This window comes from Jaculus jaculus, chromosome 6, assembly GCF_020740685.1.
Source record: "Jaculus jaculus isolate mJacJac1 chromosome 6, mJacJac1.mat.Y.cur, whole genome shotgun sequence".
NCBI lineage: Eukaryota > Metazoa > Chordata > Mammalia > Rodentia > Dipodidae > Jaculus > Jaculus jaculus.
Window position 1 is genome coordinate 126,323,219 of NC_059107.1, and position 19,587 is coordinate 126,342,805.

The window sequence follows — 19,587 nt, forward strand, 5'->3', positions numbered from 1 at the left end:
TCTTTTTATTAATTTAATTACTCTCTTTTTAAAATTTTTAACTGCTTTATTTTTTATTTTTATTATTTTAATCATTTTCTTTTAATTACTCTCTTTCTGATTTTTATTGTTCTATTTTTTCATTTTTGTTGTTATTATTATTAACAGCATATTTTGTATGAGAGCATCATGTGTTGGTACCCTCTTTTCCCTCATTCTGCTAAAGACGCTCCTCAGTGGGGTTTCAGGTATTCCCTATGGTGTTGTGGTTTATGTTTTGAGGGAACAGCAGTCAGTCACTTTTTGGGGGAGAGAGGGAATGATATCCCAATCTGTAGCTCTTACAATTTTTCTACCCCTTCTTCCACAAAACTCCCTGAGCCATAATGGGTAAGCTTTAAGTCTACTTCAGTGATCAGCTCTTAGGATTCTCTGGATCTCTGCTTTTGTAGGTGTTGCCTGTCCTCAGAATCTGTCTCCTTCACCATGGCCCTGATTATCAGGTTCAGCATGGAAACCTCAGTCTTACTAATCTCCCCAATTCTTCTGTGGTTTCAGCTGTGGTTTGGCTGAAATTACTGTCTTTTAATCATGATCTTCTGTTTAATAAGAATATCACATTCTAAGGTCTTAGGTCTCATTTTGGAGGGCTGGGGAGAACATTTAGCCCATAACAGGTAGAGAATTACAAAGCGTTTCAATCTGGATTCTTCTAGAGGAAGCTCTGATTTTTACCAATGCGGAAGTATCAGACAGCACTCTTCACATCCCCTGTCTACATGCTCCATGTCCACCTACTCAGAGCCATGGGGAGGACTGAGAAGACTCAGGATCATGAGCACGTTTTGTAATGTGTAACATGATGCAAATACAAAATAGTGTCATAATGAGAATACCTGTGAGGATAACTTGGCAACATTTGGAAGTTTTTAAATCGAGCATGTGAAGGCTTACTGCAGACATTTGGCTAATGTCAACTTGGCCCATTCTTTTTGGCTGAAGGAGAGGTAAGGATAAAGAAAGGTGATTTGGTTAAGACCCAATTCAGAAAAGACAGTAATTAGGTGAACAGATAAGCCAAACATCTGGATAATGCAACCTGAATGTCTTCCCATCTCTGACACTTCTTTTCTTGGAGTTCTTTAGTGTATCTTTTAGTTTTTCCCCCAACTTTCCTGATCTGGCTGATGTAGACGAGGGTCTGGTAGGATTCGTGAGCTGGGACCCTATCCAGATAGCACTTTTTGTAGTTACCTCATGTGAAGACTAGGAGCCTTCCTCAAGGATGAGACTTAGAAAAGAAAAGTAATACCATTTTTGGCAGGCTAGGAAAATCACATGTATATGTGTTTCTGTTCTGAGCAGTCATATATGGAGGCAGGCTTTAAGTAACGAGGCATGGTGTCAGCTTGCCACACATGTCTGATTAGAGAATACATTTAGATATCTAAAACTTGGATTACAAAGATTCCATCTGTATGTATTTTTTTTTAAAACACATAATACAAGACCATGCACAAAATAGAGGTTTTTGAATCCAATAGTTACATTTACATTCTCTTTTTTTGGAGTCTAGTGTATGATTGAACCAACTATTTTTTGAATGAATTGAACTTCAGAGGAAAGTAAAAACATTTAATCTGGCATTTGTTTAGTCTTTTAGGTAGTCAGACATAATATAAACACACATACACACACACACACATACTAGATTTTTTTTTTTTTTCTGAGAGAGAGTATAACCAAGGCTGGACTCTACTTTGTGACCTTGTGTCAGCCTCCAGAATGCTGGGATTATGGTGTGTTCTACTACGATTGTCCGTAGTATTTTTAATAAAGAAAAATTATAAGGATTCAGTTGTACTTTCAATGTATTATGAACGCTCAATAGCCTGTTATAATAGAAGCCCTAGGTTATGTGAAAACAAGTAAGTGAAGCAAAACTGTTTTATTGCTGTGCACAGAGACACAAACCTGTAGATGGGAAACTGAGGGTTGACGATCTGAGTTCAAGGACAAACTGGGAGAAAGAGAAAAAGAAAAAGAGAAAGATTGAGAGACGGACTTTATAGTACAAATTGGCCTCAAGCTTGGGCTAACACGGTAGTATTACTGGTGTGTCCAGCCTACCTTGTCTTCCAAAATTTTCATATATTTGTTAACTATGAAATTCCACTGATATATTTATGAAGGATATAAAGTAGTGTATTAAGATGTCTCATATGCTTGCTCTGTTTGAGCATGAGAAAGTTTCATGCCATTATTAATTTTTTGAAAATTAGATAAACTATATTGTTTAGGATTTTAGGTTAAGGTTCTCCACTTAGTACACTAGGAAGTAGGTTAATACACAATGTCTTGTTAAATTATTAATGTTTTACCAAATAATTAAATTTAAAATAATTATTTCTTTATGCAAATTGCAAGACAGTGAGATCTACTATTGAAGGTAAGGATTCTTTTCCTCAGTGAAAGTCAGTGACTAGCTAACTATATCCCTGACATTTTCATGCTGTCAGTTTTTTATTTCATCTTTCTAAATGCTTTTCACATAAATCATATTTAAAAACATCTTTAGACAACTGCACTTTTAATTTGAAATCATCAGATTTATCAGTTTGGCAAGAGAATTGGTGGAATGAATGAATATTATACAGAATGAGGTAACCCAGGCCCAGAAAGACAAATGCTGTATGTTCTCTCACATATGCAGATCCTGGCTTAGAATTTTTAGATTTGTGTGTTTAATTAAGGTAGATATAGTGACTGGTCTGCTTTCTTTTACATGGCTTATTGGTTTCCTGGGATACTTTAAAATCTTTAGGGAGATAAATACTCTAAAATTTTGAAGCAGTATCATTACTTTATCTGGGGACTCAAGATTTAAAAATCTTCAGTCAAGATTCTTCTCTTTCTTTTTTCCGCATATGTGGGAAGCAGGTCTGGGACGTTTGTGGTGAGGACAGAGTTGCATTACCTATGAGAGTCTGGGGAGAGGGCATCTTCAGCAGGTTGGTTTTGGCTCAGCCACAGCTCAGGTCAGGTTTAGATGAGTTCACTTTCCTTGCTTTTTGAGTGTTGTTAGGGAAGAGTCTTTATGACTTATTGAAAACTCCCCAAAGGGTTGGAAATGAAATTCTTAAAAATATTTCCTTTGTTACAAGATTTACTTTAGGACTAAACAAGTCAGTTTTCTGGGTCCTTTTATACCCCAGCCTTAGGTTTTTGACTAAGAACAGATTCTTCCTTCTTGTGATCTTCTCCTCCACCCCCAGTGTCTAGACAGTGACAACTTACTAAGTCATAGTTGCTTAGGAAGTCATCATATCTGACACTGAAAGGTTTACAGCTTAGGTGGAGATCAAGAAGTAAAAACTATATTGAAGAAACATTTGAAGATATAATGGCAAATGTGAGCCTGAAGTCTCATTCCTTCTGTTGCCCTGGGGTCTAGAGACAATCCAGCCACAACAGAAGAGTGCCCCACTCCAAAATTTGCTCTACCCCAAGTTCCTCTAGGATTCTGACATATATTGCTTATCCCAAAACAGGCTAGAGATGTTATAGTATTTCTCTCTATTCCCCTCTTCTATTAGCCAAGTATTTGCAAATTAACTGGAGCTTTCTCAATATAATGGCTTATCCCTAAAGAGGGACTTTAATGAACGGATTATAGGTTAAGTGGCAAATGAGTGCCAAAGACATTTGGGTAAACCAATTAACCTGATGGTTTTTCACAGTTAATTATCATTGTGTGAGCAGAGGTGAGTGCCCAGAGTGAGTGAACTACTTTTAGATGAAAGTGGTAATTCCCTAAATACTTTAAAACAATCTAGAAATTTTCCAAAAGGTGAATCCAGCTCCTCACTAGTCCATCCAATATGGACTAAGTGTCTAGTGTGTGCTAGATTCTGAAAGATGAATAATAAAGTTTCTCTACTTCTGTGGAGTTACTAGTGTATTGTGGAGTTACTAGTGTATTGTGGAGTTACTAGTGTATTGTGGGAGATACAAGGGTATTGGGGGAGATACAAGAAGTGAATCAGGGGCTGGGGAGATGGCTCTGTGATAAAGGAGTGTGCTTGCAAAGCCTGCCAGCCCAAGTCCAATTCCCAAGCCACCCACATAATCTGGATGCAAATGTGGTACAAGGGTATGCAGTGGCAAGAAACCCCCTACCACTCAAATAAATTAATTTTAAAAGGGGAATTGAACATATAGATCCTTGGTGGAGGGAGGTTGATATCTAGACAAATTCTTCTTGATCTCCTGACAGGCAGTAGTACTAAGTAATGTCAGTTGATTCTGTTGTTTAGTCCCTCATGTCACTAATTAGTCTGGTATATTTTCAAACTTAGTCTTTGGTCTTTGAAGAGATTGACTTTTCTTCTGGAAACATACCCACAACTCCCTTACTACATCATTAAGTTTCCTACATGGAATTGGACTTGCTTTTCTCTTGGAAGTTTTTGAGATAAGATGGTAAGAATCCAGTTTATGTCCTCTTATAGCTGTTAGGATTTTTATTAGAGCAAGATTTATACTGTAGTGAAGTTCCCTGTATATTGATTTGCCTCTTCTGCTAGGCTGAATATTTCCTAAAGTTGAGGGAGTCTACCTTATTCACCTTTCTATCTACTTTGTCCTTCGAAGTGCTGAGTGAATGAATGAATGAGTGAGTAAATACTGCTTTGACAGAATCAATTCAGTTATTGGGCAGTGATTTTCAATATGGAATGGCAGAGGCAATATTATTGCCACATTTCAAGCAAGAGATCGAGTGTGGGAGAGAGAGGGATAATTGATGTTCCAGGGCCTCCAGCCACTGTAATGAAACTCCAGATGTGCGAGCCACTTAGTGGACATGTGTAACCTTATACACTTGTGTCACCTTGTGTGTTTGGCTTACATGGGACCTGGAGAATTGGACATGAGTCCTTAGGCAAGTGCCCATACCTGGTAAACCATCTCTCCAACCCTATTGCCACTTTAACACTCACATTTCTGTCTGGTCTTTCAGAAATGTCTTCTACACATCCCCCCATTTGAGATCCCTTGTCTTCAAAGTAGGAAGTCAGTATTATTCCTGGGGATGCACCAGTACTCCAAGTGAAATGCAATCATAATTTGTGAGGTAACTAGAAAGAATATTTGGAGTAGTTTGTAAATTAGTGTGGGGAAATAGTGCTGAGAAGCATCTTTGGAAAGATGTAATGACTAAAGGATGACAATCCAGGAGGCCTAGAGCGAAGACAGAGAGGCTAAGAAGTTTGGCTGACATTGGGATGGATATGTAGAGGTAATGAGAACTTGACCTACAGGGCTGTGGATGCTGGGCTATGACAGGGTTTATTATGAAAGGAAATAGGGCATGATAAGGGACTTTTGTGGAGGTGGTGTGGAGTTAGTGTTATATTTCACGACTTTTCCTGCCTCTAGCATGCATAATAGATCAAAGTGAGAATGAAAGCAGGCAGGCATAGCTATTGAATTCAGTTTAACAATATTTATTACATGCCTACTATGCACTGGACACTGGGAAAAAAGACATAATTTCTTTCCTGAGGGGACCTGCAGCCTAATGAAGGAAGTGACAAATGGCTAGGTGATCATAGCGGGCATGCTAACTAAGCAGCTGAAGCTGAAAATGATGAAAACCTGAACAAGGACTGCAGGAAAGAGAGAGGACACAGATTCAAGAAAGTCCTAGGAGTTAGCTTTTCTGATTTCCTAAAAAGCTTCAACATGTCCTTAATCAATTTTAAAATAGACATAGGGGCAAAGAGAGAAATTTCATGCACAACCTTGATTTTAGGGCTTATGTAGTGGTAATATCTAACATGGGGATTGAGCTAGAGAGATATGGTGGGATTTAAGCTCACTAAACATAAGTTACTGAAAGCGTAGTTCCAGTGCTACACGAGAATTATGTGGTGCCGTGACATTCAGCACTACTGGTCACACATGTTTGAGTAGCATCTCTGTGACTAGGGTGCATTGGTTGGCACTGGCTTCAGGTTCACTGGATCCAGTGACACTAAGAAATGACTCTTTTTCTCTTTGATCTGGATTCCGTTTTATTGTTCTCACTCTCAGACAAACCATCTTCAGGAATCTTGTAGCAACACTGGGATTTCATCCCATTTCAAAAAGAAGTTGTCTTGTCTCAAAGTATGATCAGAACCATATAGACTGTTTGGCTGGCTTATAACTCAGTAATTTGTGTGCTCAGAGATGAGGAGCTGTAGTAGAATACTGGATGACATCATTATGCCTTTCATGAGGATCTGAGGGCAGCCTCACCCTATCTGTATGGACTGAGAGTAAATGGGGCCGTTCCCTAAAGGACAAATAACACACTTGTACTCCTAGGAGTGGGTCTGTACAAACTTCAATGAGTCATTACAAATTGAATTAACAGTGCCTCATTTGTTCTGTAATAGGATTTTTGTGAGAAGGGTTGTTATTGCCAATAAAGCATAGGTCAGGAATGGGAGTTTTAGAGCAGCCACAGGTAGCACAGTTGACATTAAAATCAGAGTTCCATTATTTTTCCTTTCACTTGGGTGTGGGATGGTAAGGATTCATGAGAATCATCAGGTTAGAGGTATGGATGAAGTGATCAATTAAACCACAGGTATTGGGGTACATGACCACAGTGGTCAAAATTAGTGAGAGAGAAAGAGAAAGTGAGGGACTAGAACCAGGAGAGAAACTTACATGTTTTGGAAGACAAATGCTAGTCAAGGAGTGTTGGATAGAAATAGTAGAGAGAAAGAGACAGGGAGAGAGAGAGAATGAATGAGAGCAAGAACATTTTGTTAAAGTCCAAGGTTATCATTCAGTAAGTAGTCATTGTTTTTTTTTTATTTTTATTTATTTATTTATTTATTTGAGAGCGACAGACACAGAGAGAAAGACAGATAGAGGGAGAGAGAGAGAATGGGCGTGCCAGGGCTTCCAGCCTCTGCAAACGAACTCCAGATGCATGCGCCCCCTTGTGCATCTGGCTAACGTGGGACCTGGGGAACCGAGCCTCGAACCAGGGTCCTTAGGCTTCACAGGCGAGCGCTTAACCGCTAAGCCATCTCTCCAGCCCCACTGTCTTTTTAAAAAAGTGTCACTAAAGCATAAATGGATTTTAAGTGAAAGGTCAAGTGAAATACTGATGACTGTGGTTCTTAAAAGTTGGAGTATAAGTGTGAATCTATGATGAAGGCACTGTGTTTGCACTGATAGCTAGCATCAGCTGTTTGGTGTTAATGCTGTTGATGGATGCGATTATATTATATAACATGTACTACATAACACATATGTGTCTTGTATCATACATACTTGTACTACATAGACATTTTGTTTCATGTACATGTCTCACACACATGTCAGTTCTACATGTGTTGTAACCCACTGTGTTGTACATACTAGTGTACATTTTTTTTTTCAAAATTTTTATTTTTTATTTATTTGAGAGCAACAGACACAGAGAGAAAGACAGATAGAGGGAGAGAGAGAATGGGCGTGCCAGGGCTTCCAGCCTCTGCAAACGAACTCCAGATGCGTGCGCCCCCTTGTTCATTGGGCTAATGTGGGACCTGGGGAACCGAGCCTCGAACCGGGGTCCTTAGGCTTCACAGGCAAGGGCTTAACTGCTAAGCCATCTCTCCAGCCCCTAGTGTACATTTTGCTTGCACATTCCTTTATCATGATGATCCACCATGTAAGGCAAGTACAGTTACCTTAGACGAGAATAGCAAGGCACAGAGATGAAGGGACTCATGTGTGACAACCACCTCATAGTCTGTGTGTTCAGTGGGCTCCAGAATCAACCAATCACCTTCCTTTCCCTCACATTTGTCTCCATCCTGGCAATCAAGTCACGTACCTTTTAAGTGCTAGGCAAATGCTCTGCCACTGAGCTCGGTCCTGAAATCAGTCTCTTAGCCCCTGCCCAGCACTGTTCTGCTCAAACATAGAAGATCGACAGCTCTGTTCATGTAGCATTGAACCAGGGCAGGTTAACATAGGCCACTTGATTTCTTCTTTTCTCTCTCTTGTAAAACAATGTTCCCTCCATTGCTATTTTTCTTTTAAGTTCAAGGTTTGGGCTTTACTTACCTTTCAAGAGAAGAGTTGAGAGCATGGCAAAGCAGTGTGCCTTTTGATGCTTGAGGACCTTAAGCCTCAGTGCTCTCTGAGGCACAAATGGCTGTCATTTGTGAGGGTGCTGGTGACTGACAAGGTCAGCAGCAGAATACATTGCACACCCACAACATGCGCAGGTGGCTGTGTCACGTTTGTCAGATCTACAAGAGCACTGGCCTTTGCCAGCATTTTCTAAAGGGAAAATCATAAGGCAGTGAAAACAAAGAGCTACAAATGAACAAAATTGGAAACAGGCTAAGACCTCTATGAATGAGGGACTGGGTCCTTTGGTTTCAAAAGACAGTCTCTGTTGTCCTATATTCTCTTGAGAATTCTACCTACCTTTGTTTCTTTTTCACATCTGCTACTCTGATCCTCTTCCCCTTTCCCACAGTGGAAAATGTCCTGAATCCTTAGTGTCCTTCTGAATTCACACCAGTTCTTCGGAACAACCGCCAGAATTATACCAGCCTGAAATTTTGTTTTGTGTTAAGGTGTTTCATTAGCTGTGAAATAGCCAGAGTGTTTTCACCATTTCTATTTGGAGGAAATGCAAATGGATCAAAATCTATTATGCTTAGTGTTGAATGACTTCCCTCCCCTCTCATCTTGCCAGCAGATACTCAGATTCTATTAAGGCCCCTTTGGTCTGGGTTGTCCCTAATATGATGTAATGCAGCCCTTATCACTGACTTGCATATGTGACATGACTTATACATTAAATTGCTGTGTAATTTTGTGTTATTCCATATTCCTTTGCCATCATATTCATTGGTTAAATAAAAATGACGCTTAAAAGCAGATAATACCTATTAAAGAATTTTATCATGCAACAGATTCCCTTAGTGTAGTGTTTTATATGTGGATGAGTGTCCCCTTACCCTTCCTTTTTTTGCTTTATTAATAGTCTGCCTGTTATTTAAAAAAATATTTATCTAATTTTGTACTTTGTATATATGTACGTATGTATGTGTATGATGTGTTTATGTATGGGTACACACCTGTGTTGGAAGTCTGAAGAAACCTTGGGTTGTTTTTCCTCCGCTTCCACCATTTTTTGAGATAGGGTTTTTCTCGTCTTTCCACTGCTTCTGGTGAGTGTCCTGATTCTCCTGACATTGTCTTCCATTGCCCTAGACACTTTGGGGTTACAGATGCATAAGCTGCTTTGTGTCCAGCTTTGTGAGGTTGTCAAGAAAGGTTAGCAGGCTGGCAAGAAGGACCTTTAAGCCATCTCCTAGCCCCTACCTAGGCTTATTTATTTACTTATTTTTTGTTTGTTTGAGAATAAATGGGTTGCTGTGCTTCAGAGAATTTCTGACATTGACATTGAGAAATTTTGCTAATCCTGTACCTTGTCTTCAAATTCTCCTTTTGAGAGGGTTGGACCTACTGTACTTGGCTGTTGCAAGTCACTGGGTCCATTGCTGTGATGCTAAGAACTTGCACCAGCTCTGAACAGATTTTGTAGGTTGGTTGATTTCCTTTTTTCTTTTTTCAATACAGCCTCTACAGAGTTGGTTATGGCATTGAGTAAGTATCATGTGGAAAAACTGGGTCAGGGAATATTTTTCTTTAGCCTTTCTGGACCTTACATTGACTGGGTGGTTCATTGTCTTCCTATTAGGAAAGCCATGTCCCAGAATGCTTTGCCCTGAGCTCCACTGACCTGATGTTGGCTGTTCACTGTTTCTAAAATGATGTTAGAGATAAGTACACCAGTATCTAGGCTGATGTCTATAGAAGCCAGTTGGGTTTTCTGCAAGAATTACTTGAAATCTAGCTGGGTGTTGGTGGCACATGCCTTTAATCCCACCACTTGGGAAGCAGAGGTAGGAGGATGCCGTGAGTTCGAGGCCACCCTGAGACTACATAGTTAATTTCAGGTCAGCCTGAGCCAGAGTGAGACCCCACCTCGAAAAACAAACAAACAAACAAAAAAATAATAATAATAATAGAAAAAAAAAGTATTTGAAATCATTTTTCTCTGACAACACTATTTGGAAGTTTGGCAGATTTTCATATTTCTTTTAAATTTTAATTATAACCCATCAAGTCATAAGCAATTACTTCTGGGTTAAACTCTTGATGAATGTCATAGCAGAATGTTTTAATTTAATGGATCCAGAAAAACATCTGTTTCTAATATTTTAAAAGCCAATTTATATGGAAATTCATTTAATACACAGTCAATACACGAAGACTTAAAACCACTGTGATGTAGTTGGTCTTCCATCAACAAAGGGCGTTGTTATTGAGTATATTCAGCTGCTGCTACTAAATACTCACAATATCAGGATGGAAAATATAATGTTATTTCTCATTTTTAAGATGTTGGAAGTATGCTAGGCTAGGGCTGACATGGTCTACAGAGAATCACTGTCTTCCATCTCTCTACTCTGTTCTGGTATGCATAACTTCTATCCTATGGACATCTTGTGGGCAAAGATGGGAGACACATCACAGCTGGGTTCTACATAGCCAAATGGAGGTGCTAGGGAAGCTGGAAGAAAGCTAAACACTCCCTGCAAAGATGCTCTCTGTTAGTGATCGTTCATGAGTCCTGTAACCACAGTCAGCTTCATAGGAAATACGCTGAAGGAACACACACAGGTAAAAAATGAGATTAACATAGAAAGAATCAGGACTACATAATGGGGAACAATGAGCTAATTCTACAAGGTAATTTCTAAGACAGGTTTTTAACGGATCTGGCTTTTTACTGAAGATCTAGAAATGTCAACTCATTTTCATAAGTAGTTAATAATATACATGACATTTGGCAGAGAGTAGATTGTCATCTATAACTAATTATTCTCTTTTAATTCTAATTCCTACATTTACTTAATTTCAAATAAGGGTCAAATAGACTTAGTAAGAAGCTTTTTGTAGGTTGTACCTTAGTCTTTGTATAATAATAGTAGCAACAAATAGGAGAGGTATCAGTTGTAGTTGAAGTTTTAGAACACTCAGGTATGTGCAAAGTTTCCTCTGCGTCTTGTATTAAAGATGGCTGAATAAATATAAATGTTTGTTAATTGAAAGCAGTGTTACAGAAAATGAAGCTCAGAGGTTACATGCGGAGCATCTGAGGGAGTCAGTTGACTATTAGCATTGCTGCCCATCATTTGATACCCGCCAATGCTAACTCTCTTATCTCCTGTGTCTCCCCGTCTGCTGTATTTTCATGTTTTTGAAGGCAAGCAGTAAATTACAGAACTGGGTCTCAGGATATTTTCCTTTAATCTGGAGCATTTCCAGTGGCAATTTTGGGAACATTCCTATGGACAGTCTTGATCACAACTGCCTCACTGCAGATGGCAGGATTGTGGGAAGAGCTAGAGGGCTGTGTCTGTCGATCAGCCTCCCACCACATAGTCTTCAGCGTCTCAAATTCCAGTCTTGAACTACTAGGTGTTCTCTTGCTCTAGATCATCACTGTACTCCTTCCCTCTAACCAGGTGCCTCTTCAGTGCTCTCTGGAGGTACAGATGGCTACGTTCAAATCTCCTGAAGCCACCCTGTTCACGACGACTACAATGGCACAGGGGAGGGATCTTTCCAAGTGAATCATTTATGTGCTGTCTTCAACATTTTTACACTATCCTTTGGGTTCTAATTATTACTTGTCTTGACATTACTTTAAAATTTTTGACAACTTCATTCTGATCAAGTATTGATAAAATCCATTGTTGATGTAGTGTTTTTATTTTCTTTCAAGCACTCATTCAAAACGCATGTATGTATAACATGTTTACAAGGTATGGCTATCTTCTAATATGTCCTCGTGCATGTGGATCCCATTTTGGGAAACTTAGAAGAGTGAGAAAAGACAAGACATAAAGCTCTTGGCTGTATTTTGAACGTGTGTGACTTTGGACCAGTTATTAATTAGTCTTTCTCAGCTCTAATTTCCTCACCTAGGATCTATGGATATGTACCTTGTCAGTGTTCTAAAGTTTAAGTGAGAAGATGTAGATAAGGGGCAGTGCTAAGAATAGTGCTGGGCGTATGTTAACAGGTAGTCAACAGACATCATTCTTGATGTTTATTTGGAAATATGAAGTGTCTCACCCTGGAAACACTTGCAAATCAGGAAACAATGAAGTGCAACTCTGATTTTTACAGGTGAAAGTAACTCTTGCGAGGGCTTAATGGGAAAGGCTTAAGGAAGGAGAAGTAAAGGCAGAAGGGAAATACTAGGTAGACGTCTCTCTAGTAAATGATGAGTTTCACAGGAGAAAACTTTATTATAGGCAGAAAGGTTAGAGAAAAGCAGTATATTAAGTTTATTGAGAAATGAAAGAAGCAAAAGTAAAAAGTCTCTATTGCAGAGAGGGGAACTAAACAGGTTGCCAGTGAGTGTTTTTGCCTTGTGGTTTATAGGGCCCTTTAACTAGAAAAATAAGTTGACCTTTTAAATCAATCCCCACGAGAGGCCCCTGTGCCGCCTTTCCAGCATTTCAGTGACCAGGCGTAGTGGGAGGGTGGAGCTCCTCACACACACCTGCAGGCTTTGTAATGATGAGACAGGACAGAATCGAAGAACATAAACAAGAGGGGTTATTTAAGTCCAACTGGTTCAACCATAAATCCCTAGGACATATTTGTGCAACTCTCCCTCCTGGTGATCAGACTGGGATGTCGGTATATGCTGCCAGGGCCAGTGAGGCTCCTGGTCAGGTATGTCACCAGACAAATGTGCTCATTAGTTTGTTAATGCTTAATGATTTAAAAAGAAGAAAAGAGAAAAAAGAAGAAAAAAAGTGAAGGCACACATGCCCTGGCTTCTGGTTGGAGCAGGATGGTTAATGGTGCCAAAGACTGCTTACTCAAGAGGTCTATTCTCCCTACCTGTCCAATACATCTCTTCCTCTTTCTGTCATCAGTAACAAAGCTATTGAGGAAGACAATGTCTCAGCAATATTATGTATTTCCTTTTTGACTTCTTAATATTTAAATATTGCTTAAACATTTTTTTCTTTCAGCCGTGCTATCAAGACCAACCAGGACCTTCTCCCGGAGACTCCATGGACACATATTTTCTACAATGACTTTTGGGGTACACTTCTGACTCACAGTGGCAGCCACAAATCCTACCGGCCACTCTGCACTCTTTCTTTTCGACTGAACCATGCCATTGGAGGGTTGAACCCCTGGAGTTACCATCTGGTTAATGTCCTATTGCATGCAGCAGTCACTGGACTCTTCACAAGCTTCTCCAAGATCCTCCTAGGGGATGGATACTGGACCTTCATGGCTGGCTTGATGTTCGCCTCTCACCCCATCCACACTGAGGCAGTAGCTGGCATTGTCGGAAGGGCCGACATTGGGGCCAGTCTCTTCTTTCTCCTCTCCTTGCTCTGCTACATCAAGCACTGTTCTACAAGAGGCTGCTCTGCCAGGACTTGGGGCTGGTTCCTGGGCACGGGGCTGTGTGCTGGGTGCAGCATGCTGTGGAAGGAACAAGGAGTGACTGTTCTCGCAGTTTCAGCCATTTATGATGTCTTTGTCGTTCACAGGCTGAAAATGAAACAGATCTTACCTACCATTTACAAAGTAAGTGATTGTTGCCTCCTGAGCATTAGATTACTGGGTAATCTACTTGCCTAGTTCTTTGCCACCATTTAAAAAGCAAATTTGTTCCTCTTCAAGGAGAATTTAAAATAAGTTCCTTTTGATCTGGGGTAAGTAGAATTGTCCTTTTTGACCTTTCTGTAAGCAGTGTTTCAGTCACTGCTTCTATTATTTCTTGGGTTTCCAAAAATATTTTCATGATTTCAAAAGTGACAGAAAAACAATTTGCCATGTAAAGAGTATGCATCATTTCAGATTTAATTCATTCTTTATTTCTGCCAAATTCACTCTAATCTAATAATTGCTTCTGATGTATATTTGTTAAACTAACACAGCTGATCACTGAGGTAGATGCTGGACTCTGGACGGGAAATCCTCCCTCATGTGTGAATATTACTGTTCCTGAGTTTGGAAAACAACCCTCTCTGTAGAGCACTGGGAAATCAAATACTTAAACAGTGACTGATGTTCACCCTTTCCTTGTTGGACTGGATAAGAATAGAAGAGTCAAAACAGAAAGTGGTTATTATAAGTTCTGCCCTGAGGCCAATTAAGACCTCTGCCTGAGGGCCTAGCATTTGTGGATTCCCCTGGTGGATTAATGGCAATGTTTGTAGAAGATCCACATACACTTAAGAGACTGAATACCTTTCTGCTAGTACAGGGTTATACAAGCCTGGGTATCCATGCATATAAAATACATATAATATGTAATAGTTACTGATAAGCCATAAAGAAATTCATTTTTAAAATTGTTTTTCTTATTTACAAGGGGGGAGAGAGAGAGGGAGAAAGAAAGTGAGAAAGTGAGAGATGGAGAGAGAATCTGAATGAGAATGGGTGTACCAGGGCCTAGTGGTACTGCAAATGAACTTGAAACACATGCTCCACTTTGTGTATCTGGCTGTATGTTGTGTGTACTGAGAATCAAACCCAGCCATCAGGCTTTTCAGGCAAGTGCCTTTAACTGCTAAGCCATCTCTCCAGACCAAGAGATCTATTTTTAAAAAAGTCTTATATATATATGTACATATATATATATATATATATATATATGTATATATATATATATATATACTTTTATTATTTATTAAAGATAAGTACATTTGCATACTAATAAGATGGATGTGCTTATTTACTTTTTTTTAAAAATTAGTTTTCTATTGTGCAAGTACCGGCAGTTTGGTACCATTATTAGGCTCATCCATGACCTACCCACTCCCCATTGGCCCCTTCTTGTTGAGGTATATGGGTTATGCATTGTGGGGTTAGCTCACAGTTATTGGTATGATAAATGTCTCTGTATATCATGACCCAACATGTGGCTCTAACATTCTTTCCGCCCCCTCTTCCGCAGAATTTCCCTGAGCCATGTTGGGTTCATTTTTGGTCTGCTTCAGTGATGAGGTGTTGGGGGCCTCTAGGGCTCTGGCTCTCTGGTTTAGTAGGCATTTATTTTTCTCTGTGTTGGTCTCCTTCCCCCTTGTGCTGGTATCTGGTTCATCAGGAAAACAGCACCCTTGCTTGTTTTGCCAATTTGTGCTTATTTACTTTTGATTAAGAATTAAATCTTGTTGAGTATTAGATGCTCCAAGATATAGAGCACCTTCATTGATTTTCAGGTTGAAAGATATTTTGCTTTTATAATACTCAATGAAGAGAACACTGCTTTACATAAATAAACATCTAGCATAAAATTTTAGAAGTATGTTTAGGAAACAGTTGGAAATTCTGTTCTAATGCCAAATTAAAAAACGAACAAAATAGGCTGGACATGGTGGTGAATGCCTTTAATCTCAGCACTTGGGAGGCAGAGGTACGAGGATTGCTATGAGTTTGAGGCCACCCTGAGACTTCATAGTGAATTCCAGGTCAGCCTGAGCTAGAGTGAGACCCTACCTCAAGAAACCAAGCAATAAATAAATAAATAATCAAATAAAATAACCTTTTTAAAATGAAATTCAAACCCTCAATTTAAACAACCATTTTAAAGTCACATATTCTAATGTTTTTCAGTACAAAGATACTCTGTTTTGTTACTAACATGCTAAGGAATGATGTAAGAAAATATTAAAAGTCCTTGCTGTATTCAGTGATTTTGTTTCTTTAGCAGCAGGAATCTTAGTATGTAGGGTAAGAATATTGCAGCTCTTCTTTCAGTAGCCTCATCTCACCCGTGGGCTTCAGGCAGTGTTCATGGCCATTGCCTGGTGTGGGGGCAAGCACAGCTCCAGGGATGCCACGTGATGCAAAAGGCAGGTGCTGTCAGAAAAGTCTCCAATCCACTACAAATTTCATCTGGATTAATTTTTGATGATTGTGCATTCAGTTGCTTTTCAATGCTGCCAATTTTTTTTTCAGTAATCTCCACCTTCAGTGAAGCCGCCCTGCCTGGGATAAGGACTCATAGTTTAATAAAATGGATGCTGGAGTCTAAGAAGCCTCGTTAGGAGTCATGGGCATCTTGAGAAACTAGTTACCTTCCTATTTCCTTACCTTCCTTCACTCAGAAAACTCACCTTGTGTGCAGTTTTAGAGGTACAGATTAAAAGTAAACATGGCAGGCATTGCAAACTTCAGTGATACTTTAGGCAAGCTCACTACCTTTTTATTAGACACAACAGAGGAAATTATTATATTACTATTATTATTTCTTACCTTTGAGATGGTGATGGTTTTCCTTAAAATTCATTTGTCGAATGACAATTATATATATGTATATAGTGTATTTTGATCATATTTGTCTCCCATTCCTTGCTCATATCACCTACCCACTTCCACTGAACTCTTTATTCTTCCCAACAAGTTTAAATTCTTTTTAACTTTGATGACCTTTTTTTGGTGGGGGCGGTGAGCCATTGGGCTTAATTATGATTACTTGTGTGAGCATGGGTGGGATGTTAATTACATGAGCATGGATAACTTATCAGTTGCTTTACCACTGAAGAAAATGGCTTCCTTTCTCCAGCAACCTTTAACAGCCAAGAACTCTTCAAGTAGTGGTGAGGTCCTTGTGAGCTATTCCACCATCCATGATGGAATCCTTGATAGGCCCAAATTGGTCCAGGTCTTGTGCAGGTAGGTAGTGGTTGTGAGTTCATGAAGGCAGCAGCCACATTGCATTATAAAAGAACACTGCACAGCCATCAGCCTGATACGTTCTTTCCATGCCTTCTGCAGTTTTTCCTTGCCTTGGAGAGGATGGTTTAGATGTCCCATTTAGTGATAAGCACTCAAATAGTCAGTTACTCTCTGGACTTTGATGAGTCTTGATTCACTCTTACTAGTCCCTAGACACTGAAAATAAGCTTCTGTGGCCAAAGCTGAAAGCAGCACTAATCTATGGGCAGAAACATAAAGACTTAGAAGATAGTTTGATTGGCAAAAGATCCATTTAGCCAAGCAACAGTAGTAGCAATTTTCCTCCTAGGGCCTATAAACCCTGAGGTGTGGGAATTCTTATATTGCCCAAGCAGCTCTTTACTCATCAGGGTCAACTGAACCTCCTGCCTCAATTTCCATAGTTAGTTGGAATAGTTGCAAGGTTATAGGTTTGAACTCTTGGCATAAAGAAGCAGTCAGATTTCCCTAGCTTTGACTACTTTTTCTACTCCGAATTCCTTTTGCTTAAAATTGAATTGTTTGGAAATTAAAGAAAAAAATGAGGAAAATGGAAACAAAAGCGTTAATTTTATTTGTTTTAATTTCGATGTTTTTTTTTTTTTTTTTTTCACCTTATAGACAGGCTAATCACTGCTGTGCTTTGGCGCTGTGGGGAATATAACCTTTAGGTTAGAACTTAGGAATCAAAGCTTAATGAAGTTCTTTTATGATTTCAATTAAATGCCAAAACTTTAAAGAAAACTCTGCCTAGAATTTGATGCTTGAAAACAACATATGGTTTAAAAGTCAAGCTCTTAATTTCAAATCATTTTTAATTCTTTCAAGGAGATTTAAAGAGACTAATTGTTTTCCCTAACATGATGTCATCAACAATAACAAGCTTTCTTGCTTTATTGGAAATTCAAAGAGAATGAGTGCAATTCATGGTTCTTGTGGAGGTTGCAATCTGTTTGAAGATGCAGGCTCAATAGCTTTTAGGACCTCATGTTGGTATTATGTTTCTTATGCAAAAATTCCATTTTAGTAGCTCATTATTTTGATATGTTAATTCAGCACTTGCTTTTAGGATCTTTAAGCTTCTGAGAAATTTCCAGTTCTTTAAGCATATTTTCAAAGACAGAATTGTTTACTGGATGAATATACCAGACAACAATTGGATTAAAATACCTAGAAAATAATTTGTTTGTGAGAAATTAAAATTCACCCAAACTTATGGTGTTTCATCAGGTCATTTCAGAGATAGCCTAAGAAAAGTGAGAAATGCCACTAACAGAGGAAGTCTAGAGAGTAGGAACTTCTCCGTGTACTGGAAAAAACTTAGTATGGCTGAACTTTCAGTGGAGGGAGTGAGACCCTTCCTCTGAGAGCTGCTGTTATAGTTTAACTCCTTCTGTCATTATTAGCTTTTAGGCTGTGAGTTTATTGAGGACCTTGGGATAGAAGAGTCTATCAACTTATATGGATGAGTAGTGATCATTTTTCCATTTCTTTAATTTTGAGCTAGGTGAAGGCACCCAAAATGAAAAAAAACCAGAACCCTGAATTTATAGTTATGATACTTCCTAGAGATCATTGTATTTATTTATTTAAAATGTGTGTGTTTCTGTGTGTTCCTGTGGAAGTAGCCTGCCATAATATGTGGGTGGAAGTAAGATAACTTTCAAGTTCTGGCCCTTGTCTCCACCTCCTTCGAGGCGAGTTCTCACATGTTCAAGGCTGTGTGTGCCAGGCTATTCGTGCCCTCTCTCCTGCAGATTTTCTGACTCACCAGTAGACATGTTGGAAATACACATGCCTGCCACAGGGTCTGGCTTTTTGCATGGGTGCTGGGGTTTATAACTCAGGTCCTCACACATGTGGAGCAAGCAATCTATTTACTGAGCCATCTCTCCAACCCCTGTCATGATCTTTCTTTTTAAAAATATTTTACTTTTATTCATTCATTTGAGATTATTCATATATATATATATGTATATAAATATATATATATATGTATGTGTATATATATACAGGTATAAAGAGAGAGGGAAGGAAGGAGAGAATGGGTATGCCAAGGCATCCAGCCACTGTAAAACTCCAGACACGTGTGCCCCCCACTTGTGCATCTGGCTTACTTGGGTCCTGGGGAATCTAACAGTCCTTTGGCTTTGCAGGCAAGTGCCTTAACTGCTAAGGCATCACTCCAGCCCTCATGAATTTTTTTGCTATATTCTGAAGGTATGATGGTGAACAACCAGAAGTAACTGTGCAATGGAATGGAGTGTAGACCTGAATCTTAACTATTAGGCTTGAGTAACCATGAACTCTTTCCATGATGTGTCTCTTCCTTGAGTAATGGAGGCAGTTTCTCTCGGCTAGAGTTGTTGAGATGATCTGTTAGGTATTCAGAGTGAAGTGGGGTGCCCAGTTTTGGAAAGCAGCTGATATATGGTATTTGTAAAGAGAGAAGTATTGATGACTACTGTAATTCTTTATCTGCAAGTTATCCCCCTAAGATAAACCTGTGTTTATCTGCCTTTATGCAATTAAGATGAAGTAAGGAAGGACTATTGTCCTGGTGGACACTGCTTAGGAATCCACTAAGGCTGAAGTATTTGGTTTTAAAACCAAACTTTTATTCAGCATCTTATGACTGATGTTTGTGAACAGTGGCACAGATCACATAAGGAACCTGCAGATTTCTGTATTATGTCACAAAATACATAGATTCAAAGCCAGGCATGGTGGTGCACAACTTTTTTTTATTACTAACAACATATTTTTTAA

General features: G+C 39.1%; 1 protein-coding gene across 1 annotated transcript in view; it reads left to right on the forward strand.

The window, feature by feature from the left end:
• Window positions 1–19,587, forward strand: part of Tmtc2 (transmembrane O-mannosyltransferase targeting cadherins 2) — a 439,320-nt gene that overhangs the window by 169,841 nt on the left and 249,892 nt on the right. Inside the window, exon 2 of the mRNA XM_004650152.2 lies at window positions 13,110–13,680. Coding sequence (XP_004650209.2) covers window positions 13,110–13,680 — 571 coding nt within the window. The remainder of the gene's footprint in view (window positions 1–13,109; window positions 13,681–19,587) is intronic.